General features: G+C 52.2%; 1 protein-coding gene across 2 annotated transcripts; it reads left to right on the top strand.

Moving 5' to 3' along the window:
* Positions 1 to 640: 640 nt before the first annotated feature.
* On the top strand, positions 641 to 14,849 carry NOTUM (notum, palmitoleoyl-protein carboxylesterase). 2 transcript variants are annotated; one of them, XR_008452909.1, is made up of 12 exons: positions 641 to 1,010; positions 2,495 to 2,547; positions 2,652 to 2,747; positions 3,910 to 3,970; positions 5,276 to 5,334; positions 7,178 to 7,280; positions 7,984 to 8,175; positions 8,519 to 8,619; positions 8,708 to 8,855; positions 9,448 to 9,495; positions 9,605 to 11,407; positions 14,729 to 14,849. XR_008452909.1 is itself a non-coding variant. In XM_054083604.1 (11 exons), the coding sequence occupies exons 1-11, from the start codon at positions 712 to 714 to the stop codon at positions 9,909 to 9,911; spliced, it is 1,467 nt and encodes a 488-aa protein (XP_053939579.1). In that variant the 5' UTR covers positions 641 to 711; the 3' UTR covers positions 9,912 to 12,103. The 2 variants fall into 2 exon arrangements, 1 of the variants encoding a protein (XP_053939579.1); XM_054083604.1 differs by lacking the exon at positions 14,729 to 14,849 and having other exon boundaries at positions 9,605 to 12,103.
* The last annotated feature ends 22 nt before the right edge of the window (positions 14,850 to 14,871 follow it).

The raw sequence follows: 14,871 nt of genomic DNA, 5'->3' as shown, positions 1-14,871 counted from the left end.
CCCCTCCATCCCGGGAGCGACCCCCTCCCTCGAGAGCGAGTCCCCCATCTCGGGAATGATCCCCCCGCTGGGAGTGACACCCCCATCACGGGAACGACACCCCTAGGAGCGACCCCTCCACCCCGGGAGTGACTCCCCCCGCTTGCAGTGACGCCCCCCCGAGAGCGACTCCCCTATCCCGGGAGCGACTGCCCATCCCGGGAGAAAATCCCCATCCCGGGAGCACCCCTCGCGTGTCCCCGCGGTCGCTGTTCAGGGCAAAACGGCCCCTCGGGCTCCCGCTGCCCCCGGGGCAGGAGGAGGAGGAGGAGCCGGCGCGGCTGGGGGCGCCGCGGGCTGCGCTGTCGGAGGAGGCGGTGGCGGGGGGGCGCTCCCCCCCCCCCCCCCAGTCCCCGTGCCGGTGCCGCAGACCCCCCGCTCCCTCCGCCTCGCTGCGAGGGGGCGGAGGGCAGGGCAGGGCGGGGGCTCGGCCGGCTGCTGCCCCACGCGGCGCCCGGGCTGGCGGCGCCCCCGCCGCGCTCCCCGCGCACTCCCTCTGCCATGCTCGGCTCCCGCCGCGACCCCGCGCCCTCCTCGCCGGCCGCCGCCGACCTCCGCGACCCCGGGCGGCGTGGCGGGGCGCGGCGGAGCGCGGGCGGTGCCGCTCGACGCCCGGGGCCGCCCGCGGTCGCCGCCGCCTCCGTCGCCGCCGGCGGGTGGCGGCGGGCGGCGATGGGCACGGCGGCCGTGCACCTCCTGCTGCTGCTCGGGCTGCTGCACGCCGGGCCCGGCGGAGAGGGCAGGAAGGGCTGGCGGCGGCGGGGCTCGGCGCCCCGGGAGCGCGGCGAGTCGGCGGAGAGCTTCCCGCTGGACTTCACGGCCGTAGAGGGCAACATGGACAGCTTCATGGCGCAGGTCAAGAGCCTGGCGCAGTCGCTGTACCCCTGCTCGGCGCAGGCGCTGCCGCACGAGCTGCGCCTGCACCTCCTGCACAACGCCTCGGTCACCTGCAACGACGGCAGCCCCGCCGGGTGAGTCCCCGCTCCCGCCGCCCCGCGCGCCCCGCGCCCCTGGGGCTGCGGCGCCACCGCGCGGCCGAGAGCGGCGCCGCAGCGACAGGTGCACGGGGAGCTGCTGCCCCGGGACGCGCCGCGGGCACCGAGGGGATGCGCTCCGGGATGAGCCCCGGGCACCGAGGGGATGCGCTCCGGGATGAGCCCCGGGCACCGAGGGGGAGCGCTCCGGGATGAGCCCCGGGCACCGAGGGGGTGCGCTCCGGGGTGAGCCCCGGGCACCGAGGGGGTGCGCTCCGGGATGAGCCCCGGGCACCGAGGGGATGCGCTCCGGGATGAGCCCCGGGCACCGAGGGGATGCGCTCCGGGATGAGCCCCGGGCACCGAGGGGATGCGCTCCGGGATGAGCCCCGGGCACCGAGGGGGTGCGCTCCGGGATGAGCCCCGGGCACCGAGGGGGTGCGCTCCGGGGTGAGCCCCGGGCACCGAGGGGGTGCGCTCCGGGATGAGCCCCGGGCACCGAGGGGATGCGCTCCGGGATGAGCCCCGGGCACCGAGGGGATGCGCTCCGGGATGAGCCCCGGGCACCGAGGGGGTGCGCTCCGGGATGAGCCCCGGGCACCGAGGAGATGCGCTCCGGGATGAGCCCCGGGCACCGAGGGGGTGCGCTCCGGGATGAGCCCCGGGCATCGGAGCGTGGCGTCCCGGGTATCAAAGTGCTGCATCCTGGGATGCGCCCCGGGCATTGGAGCGAGGTGTCCCGAGATGCGCCTCGGGCATTGCAGTGCTGCATCCCGGGCATCGAGGTGCTGCGTCCCGGGATGCGTCCCGGGTATGACAGCGCGGCGTCTCGGGCATCAAAGCGCTGCATCCCGGGATGTGCTCCGGGCATTAGAGTGCGGTGTCCCAGGATGCGCCCCGGGCACGGAGGTGCTGCGTCCCGGGCACTGAGATGCTCCCCGTGAATGGAGGTGCTGCATAGCGGGATGCGCCCTGGGCATCAAGGCGCTGCATCCTGGGCATCAAAGCTCTGCATCCCAGGAAGCACCCGCGGCATTACAGTGCTGTATACCAGGCATCAGAGCACAGCGTCCTGGGATTCGCCCCCGGGCATTAAAGTGCTGCGTCCCGGGATGCACTCCGGGCATTGAAGTTCTCCATCCCAGGCATTACAGCTCTGCATTCCGGGATGTAATCTGGGCATCCCAGCGAGGTGTCCCGGTATATGCTACGGGCATCAGAGCACTGCATGCCAGGCATCAAGAGTGCAGTATCCTGGGATGTGCCCCGGACATTAAAGTGCTGAGTCCTGGGATGCACCCTGGGCATCAGTGCACTGCACCCCGGGTTATTCCCTGGCATTGAAGTGCTGCATCCTGGGATGCATCCTGGGCATCAAAGAGCTGTGTCCCGGGCATCAGAGTGCTGCATCCCGGGATGCACCCCAGGCATCAGAGGTCAAGGTGCCCGGTGCTCACACCATGCTGTTTGTTTGTCTGCAGCTACTACCTCAAGGAGTCCAAGGGCAGCCGGCGGTGGCTGCTGTTCCTGGAAGGTGAGCACCAGCACCGCGTGTCCACCCCCCCTCCCTGTTTGTCCCGTACTGGTTCCCTTGGCACCCCGGTTCTCCGGCCATGCTGATGCCTCTCTCCCCTCCAGGGGGGTGGTACTGCTTCAGCAGGGAGAACTGTGACACCCGGTACGGCGCCATGCGGCGGCTGATGAGCTCCAGGGAGTGGCCCGCCACCCGCGTGGGTGAGTTGTGACCTGCAGCCCTGTGCAGCACCGAGTGAGCAGGACCAGGGCTGCTGCAGCTCCTGCCCAGTGCCAGCAGGAATGGGAGTGGGAATGGGCATGTACATGGGCACAGACATGGGCAAGGACATGGGCACAGACTTGGACATGGACATGGGCACAAGTATGGAAACGGACAGGGGCACGAACACAGGCACGTATATGGGCTTGGGCATGGACACGGGCATGGACACAGGCACCTGCTCCTTCCTGAGAGACCCCCCTGCTCCCTAAAGGTATTCCAAGACCCCGGAGGCACACATGCATTGGGATGTGCAGTTAGTGTTCTGGGCTCTGGCCGTCATGCGCTCTTTCTGCATGCCCATACTCTCAGACCTGTTGGGATCCTCACTTCACAGAGCTGGGTACTAGGGTTTTGGTTGTTAAAGAGTCTTTGTGTTTCTCTTAATCCTGTCTGAGCTGGTCCTGCGCTTCTCCATCCGTTTGCTGGGACAAATACACATCCTGGCATGCTGCCCTGGCTGCATGTGTTTGCCTGCAGTAGGACTAGACCCACCTGCATAGGGAGAGACCAAATTAACTCTCCAGGCTCTTACCTGGAGCTGTGTGGTTCCATTCCCCTTCATAATGGTGTAACATCAGTTATCCAGATACAGCAGCTCGTGTGAAAGCCTTTGTTTGGTGCTCACATCAAGTCTTTGTACCATCTTTCAGAGTCAAGCATAAGATGAAATTAGCACCCCAGGTACCCACACTTCAGGCCACATGTTGAGCTCCAGTCTTCATTCTCACTGCTTAGGCTCCGGCTTTCTGAATCCTAAACCACTGTCATTCACACATATCTTGTCCTTGCCTATATCAGAATTCACCTGCTAATGTTTTCTGGGGGAGTGCTTAATTTTACGTGTCTGTATCACGGCTTCCATTCTGTCCTGCAAGAGGCTTCTGGACTGGCCTCGTCTCTGGCATGAATCAAATTCTGAAAGGCACATCTGCCTCGGGGCTAATTTGGAACTGTTCCTTCCACTTCCCTTCCTGATGTTTTTCATCATGGGTGTCTGTTTTCTGCGTGGTCAGAGATCCTGCATGAGGCTCACAGGGTTTCTCTTGACGTCACAGACTGTCATCTGTGCATTTCTTGTTTCTTTGTGCCCTTCTGCAGGCACCGGGATCCTGTCGTCACAGCCAGAAGAAAATCCCCACTGGTGGAATGCAAACATGGTGTAAGGAGGGACAACGAAGGGAAACGGGTTTATACAGAAATGGTGTCTGCTGCCTTTTAGGCTGGCAAGAATGATGCAAAGACTAAGACGTACACTTGCGAGAGGAAATTCCGTCTCCTCATTTGGTCTAGTTCTGTTCTCTTAACATGTAGTGTTGGCAGGGTTGGGAGAAGCTGTAATCCAGTCTCCTTGGAATTGTGGAGTGTTGTAAGGAACAGAAAATGGGAGTAGCTTAGGGAAGCTTCTCAAGTAAGTGGAGTGGCAAATGCTGTTGTGAGCAGTGAGCTGGTAGTCTGTGCACATTTGCCAGTTTGAGAGGGATGTGGGGCAGCTCTTCTAGTTCAGAGAAGAGCAAGGGAGAAAGACATGAGTTTATATATCATAGAATCACCAGGTTGGAAAGGACCCACTGGATCATTGAGTCAAACCATTCCTAACAATCCTAAACCATGCCCCTCAGCACCTCATCCACCCTTCCTTTGAACTCCTCCAGGGAAGGTGACTCCCCCCCTCCCTGGGCAGCTGTTCCAGTGCCCAATGACCCTTTCTGTGAAAAATTTTTTCCTGATGTCCAGCCTGAACCTCCCCTGGCAGAGCTTGAGGCCATTCCCTCTTGTCCTGTCCCCTGTCACTTGGGAGAAGAGCCCAGCTCCCTCCTCTCCACAACCTCCTTTCAGGCAGTTGTAGAGAGTAATAAGGTCTCCCCTCAGCCTCCTCTTCTCCAGGCTAAACAACCCCAGCTCTCTCAGCCGCTCCTCGTCAGACTTGTTCTCCAGCCCCGTCACCAGCTTCGAACATATATATCCATCTATATAGGAGACAAAAGCAGGAGAGAGGGCTTCTGACTGGCATTCTGCAAACCGGAGATAAAAATGGGAAGATCACTTAATTTCTGCAGAAACCTCCAGTGGCTGCAGTCAGCTTTTACACTGCATGGATGAGGTCTTCTCATTTTCCGTGTGAAAAACTGAAGCACAGGACGTTTCCCTGCGGCAGCTCAGCCTCCGCATCAGTGGGACAGCTGAGAGCGGTGTCTTGGCCTGTCGTTCTACCCACTTAGCTCAGGGTTTCGATTAGATCATTGTTTATCAATTTAACTCAGTCAAACTACCAGCGTTCAGGAGAAAATTCAGGACAGTTATAATTGCCACTTGGTGTGCAAGAAGGTATGTTGTCTAACTGGACAAGAAACTCTTCCTTTTTCCCCTTCCCAGGGTTTAGTTTTCTTCCAGTTACGTGACCCTCTCCTCCCCCTCCGTGCATGTCAAAGGATCCTCGGTGCTCACATTACTCTCTCTCTTACAGATTCATCCCATATTGCTCAAGTGATGTTTGGAGTGGCGCCTCATCCAAGTCCGAGAAAAGTGAGTGTTGCTGACGGGCTGTTGCTGCCTCACACGTCAGATGTTGAGGGATATGGCCAGACTTCTGTGAAATTACATGAAAGAAGAACAGGCCTTTTCTTGCTGAAGGGCAGGAAAGAATATCAAGCTACTTCCAGATAAAACATCCTGATCTCTTTAGCTCAGGCTGTTTTGACAGAGTTCAGAGCCATTGCAGAGATGTTACACTGATGCAGTATGCAAGGATTAGAGGAATGAAATTCCTTTTAGATGAATCCCCAGGTTCCAGCAGACAGCAGATTAAATGCTGTAGCTGAGAAACCATGGTTTGGGGCATGTGACTGTGGCTGTGCTGACGTGAGAGGCAAGTGCAGTGGATTTAGTTTCAGACACTGATTGGGAGGATATTTGGGCTTTGAAAGGAGCCGTTGTGTGTCAGGCTAAAGCTGCTTGGAAGTTTCTTTGGGAAGCGAAGAATAGTTGATCTTAGTACATGCATTGCCATCGGGAGTCTGCTTAAAGGAGTCCTCTTCCAGATTAACCTGGATTTCATGGAAATGAATTGTTCTACCTCTCATACTTCTCTGGATTTCCTAACTTGAGCAGGATTGGTGTTTGGGTGCAGCAATGTCAGTAGAAACATCAGGGGCTTAGTTCTCTTTTTGTCTGTCCATGAAGAGTTTTCTTCGGTTAGAATGGAATCACTGCTGGTAAATTGTTGATCACTGTTGATCATCGAGGCTGCTGTGAAGAGAGAACTGGGCCTAGGATGCCACGGGATGTGGCTGAAGAGGCAGAAAGTTAATGCTTTTCTGTGAGTTGATCTGTGAGCTCTGGCCTTGAGCCAGACGTTGTGTCCCTCAATGTGTATCTTCACACACTCATACATTGAGGAAACCACCACTCACGGCTACCACAGATGGGCTTTTCGGCACAGTAAGGGGCATTTTCACTTCATCAGAGCTTCTTAGGGTTGTTATGCTTTGGCAAATGTGGCTGCATTTTGGTAGTGCCAAGGGAGTCAGGGTCTAACATTCTGTTAGACATTGCTTGTCTGAATTGGCTTTATGAATTGGGAATAAAGGGATGCAGCAAGTTGGAACTGAGATTCCAGGTGGCAGGAAGGTGTGCCTGTATAGAGAAAGGATCTCAACACCTTCCTTTTTGTTTTCCTTCTCTTAAGTTTTCCAGTTCCTAAGTGCCGTTATGGGAAGGTGAGCGTGTGTTGCTGTGTGTCCTGTTCACTCTCTATCCACTTTCTGTCAGGGAAGCAAGTTTTTTACGAGGGGAATCATAGAATCACCAGGTTGGAAAGGACCCATTGGATCATTGAGTCCAACCATTCCTAACACTCCCTAAACCATGTCCCTCAGCACTTCATCCACCCGTTCCTTAAACACCTCCAGGGAAGGCGACTCGACCCCCTCCCTGGGCAGCTGTTCCAGTGCCCAATGACTCTTTCCGTGAAGAATTTTTTTCTGATATCCAACCTGAACCTCCCCTGGTGGAGCTTCAGGCCATTCCCTCCATCCTGTCCCCTGTCACTTGGGAGAAGAGCCCAGCTCCCTCCTCTCCACAACCTTCTTTCAGGTAGTTGTAGAGAGCAATAAGGTCTCCCCTCAGCCTCCTCTTCTCCAGGCTAAACAACCCCAGCTCTCTCAGCCGCTCCTCGTCAGACGTTCTCCAGCCCCCTCACCAGCTTCATTGCTCTTCTCTGGAGCAGTATCTCTGGGAAGTATCTCTTGTCAGGTGAACATGGGCCTCGCTTTAGGTGCATGATCCCTTCATAGCGTTCTCAAGCATTTGTGGACAGTCTTAGCCTGGACAGGAAACAGTTTTGTTGACACTGAGCTCTCTCTTCCAGACGAATATGCCTTCATGGGAGCACTGATAATTCAGGAGGTTATAAAGGAACTGGTGGGAAAAGGTCTTAGCACCGCCAAAGTGTTGCTGCTAGCAGGGAGCAGGTAGGTATCCATGAGGTGTTCTGTGGGGAAGACGGATTTCCACAAGAGAAAGCTGTTGGGGAGGATGTCTCGTCGGGTCCTGGAATATTTCTCCTAGGACTACAGTAACACAAACACAGCAGACGCTGTATCTCAGTTCAGTTCTCTCCTTTGAATGGTACAGTAGGGGATGATATAATGTGAGAGGGAGGGAACGTGTTCCTCCTTCCCTGCATTTGCATGCTGGCTCCTGGTGGCTCCCACCACGTGCTTGTGAATGGATTTGGGATGTTTGAATTAAAAACTCAGACCTGCCTGACACAGGTGCTCAGAAACTTGGGGGGTTGCAGGAAGCTGTGGTACACACAGCACAGGGTGTAATGTAGAAGTCACAGAGGGTGAATGTGTCTCACTTCAGATTAATTTGGGTTCTCAGCAGACAAAGGTTTTGCAAATGATCTAAAATACAAATGTCACTCAGAAGAAAGAACAAGAACGAGATTTGGGTTCTGAGATACCAGATTGTTACTCAGCGCTGGCTTTATTTCCCAGTGTTTTGTAAAGCAAGGCAATAACTTGGTGACTACTGGGTTAGCAGTGGGTTGTTCTGTGGACAGATAAGGTTGTGTATTGCGTGTTGCTGCTGGGAGAGGGTCTGTGTGCCAGCCGGTTGTTTAATGGCTGTGTGTGTCTTGTGACTGCAGTATTAACATTGCTGTTGCAGTGCCGGAGGGACAGGAGTGCTCCTGAATGTGGATCGAGTGGCAGAGCAGCTGGAGGAGATGGGTTATCAAGGGATTCAGGTCCGAGGCTTGGCAGACTCCGGATGGTTCCTGGATAATAAACAATATCGCAGAACTGACTGTATTGATACCATAACGTGTGCTCCAACAGAAGCCATCAGAAGGGGAATAAGGTACAGTCAGATGCTCTGAAGTACACTTTTATTATATGTTGTCGTCCAGAGAAGATGTCTTCCTCCCCTGTCTTCCTTCATTTTGGTACTTAGGTATTTATGAGCTATGTCAGTGGCTGTTCAATTATTTTATTGGAAAATACAGTAATTTAAAATCTAGACACGCAAAAGAATGTATGCAATTGCAGACGCTTTAGGATGTGTTGATGGTAAAATGTAGCCAAGACAGAACTCTGCTGTCAGTAAGTTTTAACTGTAACCAGAACAGAAATAGACTGGGATTTGAGAAGTCTGTTGTTAAGATTTTGCCATGACTTTATTCTGTTACTGCTTTATCTTCTAGGTACTGGAATGGTATTGTTCCTGAACGCTGTAAGCTGCAGTTTAAAGAAGGAGAGGAATGGAACTGCTTTTTTGGATACAAGATTTACCCCACTCTTCGATGTAAGTATCGGAGGAGAGATATAAAATGTATGCCAGGGTTTCCACTGTATCCACAGCAATTCCTTTTCTAACTATTTTGTCTTCCTAGGTCCAGTCTTTGTTGTGCAGTGGCTTTTTGATGAGGCCCAGCTTACTGTAGACAACGTGCACCTCACCGGGCAGCCTGTTCAGGAGGGGCAGTGGCTCTACATCCAGAATCTGGGTAGGGAGCTGAGAAATACCTTGAAGGATGTGACGTAAGTATTGCGTTGAGGAAAACCTGCCATTTTTATATCTAAGAGACATTCTTAACCACTATCCTAGCAGCATTGCTCAGTTCTCTGCAGAAACGGTGTTGTAAATTTGCTAACTATTAGTCTACATGAAGAAACTTGCATTTTTTCATTTCTGGATAAATGCAAAGTAATTTCCAGCTTCACAATTACCCTTTGTTATTGATAGAAATGTGCTTTTTTCTGCCCTGCCCCCAAGATGAGTTCTGAGACTCCTTGCCATTGCACAGCCATCGACCTCACAGGGAGAAAAGCTGATCATAAAGCATCCAGAGAGTTCGTGAGACAGGAGCAGAGGAATCATTAATGTGCCTTTACTTCATGCAAGAGCACGTGTTCAGGAGTCTCTTGTTGCAAATGTTAGGCTGGGTGGATCCCGTTTTCTTCTGGATACTTTCCCATCCAATTGAGTTTTATATCATGATAGTCATTGCTGTTGCTAAGAATCTTGTTGGGGCAGCAAAAATTCTACCCTCTACCTAGTCTGGAAGGTTCTATTTAGCAGGAGTTACTTTGTCTTTCCAAGATCTAATCCATGTGTCCCTTTTTCCTTTAGCGCTAGCTTTGCTCCTGCCTGTTTGTCCCATGAGATCATTACGCGCAAGTGAGTGCTTTTGCAAATTGTTTGAAAGGTCAACGGGGAAACGGTGGGGGAATTGGCCAGTCCTGGCAGCCCAGCCCCTCTGATACTCTCGGTACGGTTTGTCTTTCAGTCACTGGACAGACATCCAGGTGAAGGGGACATCACTACCCCGTGCGCTGCACTGCTGGGATCGGAGCCTGCACGAGAGCAACAAAAATGGGAAGGCGCCTCTGAAAGGCTGCCCAATTCATCTGATCGACAGCTGCCCGTGGCCCCACTGCAACCCCTCGTGCCCCACCATCAGGGACCAGTTCACAGGGCAGGAGATGAACGTGATCCAGTTCCTCATGCACATGGGTTTTGATGTCCAGAAGATGGCACAGCAACAGGGCCTGGAGCCCAGTAAACTTCTGGGAATGCTCAGCAGTGGTAACTAGGAAGGGGTCTTCAGAGGGGCAGAGAGATGAGATCAGGAGGAGCCTCTCAGCCCTTCTCCCACACTTTCTAATCTTCCTTACGCTCATGCAGGCAGATGCATGCTCACACACACACACACTCAAACTTTTTCACACCCACGTGCTCCCACACTCCAGCCTACTTAGGATGTGTCAAGAAAACAAAAAAAACAAAGTAGTTTCTTGCTTACAGAATTTGACTGGAACTTGTTACCTCCAACCCCCAGGGTTCTGTTTTGGCCTTTTGTGTCCTCTCCCTGTGTTCCACAAAGCAATCTGATACAGGGAGTAGCAAAGCCATAAATAGCAGCAATGAGAACCTTCCCCACATATTGGACTTCTTCCCTTGCCATGAATTTTACATCATAGACTCTATACAAGTGGTGAAAAAAGCAAGCACTGGATTTCTTTTGTCCAACTAGAAGTGAAGGAATGATGACAGGACTTCTTGGAGGTCAGCGTCTCATGAGGAGTCACAGCGTACAAACCCAGGACACGTGCTAGGGATGGACACTCTTGTACTCAATTTACTTTCATATTATTTTATAAAAATGACTTTTTTTATTACTTTTTTAAACTAAGCAAGAAATATAAATGATATTGTTTTGTAACATATTTTTTTTAAATAACGGAGAAACCTCTTGCTACTTCAGCAACGTGGACATATTTATTTTAATATGTAAAACGCTATTTATAAGGGCTCACCAGAGAACCATACATATGTCTTTGTAAAGTTGTATATGCTGCTCGTTTGGATGGGTTAACCTTATGATCACTTGTGCCTGGGAGAGGGCTGAGGGTGGTATTGACAATTTGTAATAATTAGACTTCTGCGTTCCCCTTGCAGTATGCTTTGTCGTTGTTTCTCGGATGAAGGGGTTGTAACGTCAGGTCCAAGTACAGACATTTTCACCCAGCGTCTGGTGTTTGCATACTCGCACGGCAGTTTCAGCTGGACTGAGATTTGCCAGGCTTCCCAGCGCGTTACGTTTTAAAATGCAGGGAGATCTGGTTTTGCAGCAAAGGGCTTGATTCTAACAAGAGAAATGTTTGATGGGACCGTCTGGCCTGTCTTAAAACAGGGAGCGTTTGGAACATAAAAGGCAGAGAATACAAGACAAGCACCAGAATATTTCTGTTGTAGTCATTTGCGAACACACCCACCGGAGGAGGTGCAGAATCCTCTTTGATGGTAACAGGAGGAGAACAAGGGCGCGACAGGGAATGTGTGACAACCTGGAAAGTGCAAGAGACCATTCCTTAGCAGGGGAAGCACATGGCAGTTGCAGAAAAGCTTCTCAGTGTCACCTGCTGCAGCTGGTGCTGAGAAACCTGCAGAAGGAGCACAATATACATCCAGAAGCTCTTGCTGGTGCCTTTGCATTTGCTTGCGCTTGAGTAAAATGTGTAGGTCACAGAGAAATTCCATGCGCTTCCAAGACCAGTCTCAGTGTTATTTGTAAGATCCATTGTCCTAGGTGAGTAAAATCAAGAACTAAGGAAACTGCAGCCACCCAGTTACTCTTCATAGCCTTCAGCAAACAGGCGGTGCTATGTAGGAGATCGGCTGTGCTGCTGGGCAGGATGGGTTTGGTGCATAGCTGAGATAGAAAAGGAACTAAAGAGAAAATGAGTGGTGCTCCCAGCAGAGCTGGAACACGGCTAAACAGCCAGTGGAGTTTCCTAATGCTCGGTGTAGGGATTGCTGATAGCCCTCATGTTTTAATTAATTATTCTGATTACAATTTTTATGCCATTAAGTTAAGAGGCTTCTTCAGTACAGAAAACATTTGGAAAAGCATGCGGGAAGATGTGATTCCTTTGGGGGCTGGAGTCATGTGGAGGCAATCAGAGCAGTAGCCTGGATTTCTGCTTGGGGTTGTTCATCACTTGGGAGCACCAAGGGAAACTGCTGTGCCTATCAGTTGTTTGCAGGATAACTATATGCCAGATGCTGCTGCTGTAGATACAGCAAGAGCCCTAGGCTGTGTCCAGCAATGCATTTCTGCTAGGAAGCATTAAAGGACAAATGCCACTGCAAAGTTTGGAATACTTTTTGCAGAGCTGCTTACCTGTATATCCTAATATCCTGCTTGGAGGAAGAAGGACAACTGTGATTTCAGCTGTGTTTAGGTGCAAGAGAGCATCACTGAGGGACTGCAGAGACTGCACGGGGACAGCAAAGCAGAGTCCCCAGGCAGGATGGGTGAGAGTCCAGCAGCTGCAGTAGAATCATAGAATCATAGAATAGTTTGGGTTGGAAGGGACCTTAAAGATTATCCAGTTCCAACTCCCCTGCCATGGCCAGGGACACCTCCCACTGGATCAGGCTGCCCAAAGCCCATCCAACCTGGCCTTGAACACCTCCAGGGACGGGGCAGCCACCACTTCCCTGGGCAACCTGGGCCAGTTAGCTTTGCCTCGTAACACAGCCCCTCTGTTTTACGGGAGATGCCACAACACAGACAGTAATCACTGTCAGTAAAGTCTGGAAAACTAGGAGAGGTGGGGTTTTAACATCACAGAGCAGATTCACATGGAGCTCCTTGGCTCTCTTGATGCATTTCCTGGCTGTTGTGATGTTAATTGTGCAACTTCTACCCCAAATAAATGCAGGCTTTCTTCATTTAGCACCAGGGATCTTCTTAAGGAAAATGGGAGAGATTATCGTGAGAGACACTGAAGTTACAAGAAGGTGACAAAGCTGGAGGTAGGCACATTTTATCTTAGCATCCACAAAATTCATACTGTTCTCAGGCAGATCATTCTGTAAAGTTATCTCTGCCTTAGAAAATGCTGCCTGTGAGCTGCTGAAGTCCTGTAGCCACTACTTTTCACAGCAAGCAATGCTGCTGTAACCTCTATCTGTCCCCATTTGTCTTAAGCCCAAACTGGATGACAAGTGACCTCCAGCAGCAACACCAGCTTAAATAGTTCCTGTCCAGTGCCCGCATCCTGGCTGCTCTGTCAATGCCACTGCTGCATGGATGCAACCATGCACATCTGCAGCCTAAATCACAGCAGTGACCACTCCAGGTTAGAAATAATCCCTGTCAGGTGCAAGTTTTCTGCTGTTATTTTTTTGAACCTGAGATTAGTATCCTGAGCCAGATCAGTTACGTGGGCAAGGCAGGGGGTGGGCAGCCAGGCACTGGATGTGCTGTGTCGCCTCCGAAGCCCATTCGATCCAAGCACACAGGTGCTGCAGTCACACATCGCAGGTGGGGGCCCTGCCTGCAGCGGCGCTGGTGCCAGCAGACCCTACGTGCAGCAAATTGCTGGGAGCGGGTATTCCTCCAGTGACTCTGGGAGCTTTCAGCTGCCTGAGCTCCCAAACCAGCCCATCCAATCCACAAACCAGCCTGTTCGATCCCCAGCCGCAGCACCAGGAAGGGTCATGGGAGAAGGGTAAGCAGCGTCCTTCACCTGGCCAAGCCTCAACTGCCCCAGAACTGCCGGCTAAGATCACACATTGGAGCAGATGTACTCTTCGTCAACTTTTCTTTACAGTATCCAGCATTTCTTCACAATGAGGGTGGGGAGGCCCTGGCCCAGGTTGCCCAAGGAAGTTCTGGCTGCCCCATCCCTGGAGATGTTCAAGGCCAGGTTGGATGGGGCTTTGAGCCCCTGATCCAGTGGGAGGTGTCCCTGCCCATGGCAGGAGTGGGGGAAATGGATGAGCTTTAAGGCCCCTTCCAACCCACACTGTTCTGTGATTCTGTGATTGCCTGTGGTGATTCATTGCTGGTGTCACACCGTGACGTTAATATATGAATGAGAAACAATCATAGAATCATATATGGTGGCTTGGGTCAGAAGCGACCTTAAACATCATCCAGTTCCAAATCCCCTGTCATAGGCAGGGATAATGATATTAAGCAATTATTACTGTTACCAAGCTTGAGGGTTGATTTTAATTCCCAGTTAAGGAGTTACAGACTCGATCAGCACAGCTAGTGAGTACCTTGAGCTATTCAGAAGGGTTTTAAGGCTGTGCTGGCCCTAGGTCACCCTTGGTGCTGTGCTCCTGGGACAATCCTGCATCCATACTGGGAGCTGCACAGCCAGAGCCAGTCTGCAGGTCAGGAATTTTTATACTATGTCATGATTTTTCTATTTTGAAATTACATTTGAAGTTTTCTTTGGGGCATTTAGAGTCAGAATGAAAAGACTTTTTGGTGGAGATCAATTCTGGGGAAATGTATACCCAAACCTGCTCCCTGGGAAAGCTTTGATCCAGTGGGAGGGAGGGTTTGACACTATCTATTGAAATCTGTGTTCCAGAACAGAGTTAAGGATTTTGTTTTATAATTGGTTCTGGCTTTCAGAAATACAAGAATAACTGGTTCCCTTATAAATAAAACAGAGACAGGGAAGAGTTTAAGGAGACAGTGAAAACTGCTGCTCAAAGAACAGCAGAACCTTTCCCCACAAGGAAATCTATCACTGCTCCAGCTCAAATAGAGCAAAATGAGTCAGCTTTTATCACAGCCTCTGGCCTAAATCCTGTTACACGGGGCTTGGGGCTTGCGCACCGCTCAGGGGGCTTTGGGTCTGTAGGACTGAGCTCCTGTTTCTGCAGCGTGGTTGGATCACAACCGGCTTCCACCAAGTGTCCACAGCGTGGGGTGGCTGCAGGGAGAGCAGCGGCGTTCCAGTAACCCGAATGTTTCTAGAGGTGTAGCAAGATAATCAAGAAGAGCTCACAGTTTCAGTGTTAAATAACACCCACTCACGGCAGTTGAGGGGGGCAGGACTCATTCCAGAACTATTAATATAGCCCCTATTTATACCTCCAGGTTCCTGCAAACGGCGCAGCAGAGAGCTACAGCTGCAGGGCTAAAATGGAATAAATGTCAGCCTCCAGGGAGACGGCGATCCTTTCAGCCATCATATCGGGAAGGAGACGGTAAAAGGACAGGACGCTGAGCAGGTTTCAGAC

This window comes from Cuculus canorus, chromosome 18 (genome assembly GCF_017976375.1).
Source record: "Cuculus canorus isolate bCucCan1 chromosome 18, bCucCan1.pri, whole genome shotgun sequence".
Classification (NCBI taxonomy): domain Eukaryota; kingdom Metazoa; phylum Chordata; class Aves; order Cuculiformes; family Cuculidae; genus Cuculus; species Cuculus canorus.
Note: the sequence above shows the minus strand (reverse complement) of the source record. Positions and strands in the feature narration are given on the sequence as shown.

What these genes read in the sequence shown, in the direction of transcription:
- NOTUM (XM_054083604.1), top strand. Translation starts at nt 712, where the DNA reads ATGGGCACGGCGGCCGTGCACCTCCTGCTGCTGCTCGGGCTGCTGCAC. An exon ending in TGGTGGAATGCAAACATGGT is followed by an intron (nt 3,971 to 5,275) that starts GTAAGGAGGGAC and finishes TCTCTCTTACAG; the next exon opens with ATTCATCCCATATTGCTCAA. An exon ending in CATGAGATCATTACGCGCAA is followed by an intron (nt 9,496 to 9,604) that starts GTGAGTGCTTTT and finishes TTTGTCTTTCAG; the next exon opens with TCACTGGACAGACATCCAGG.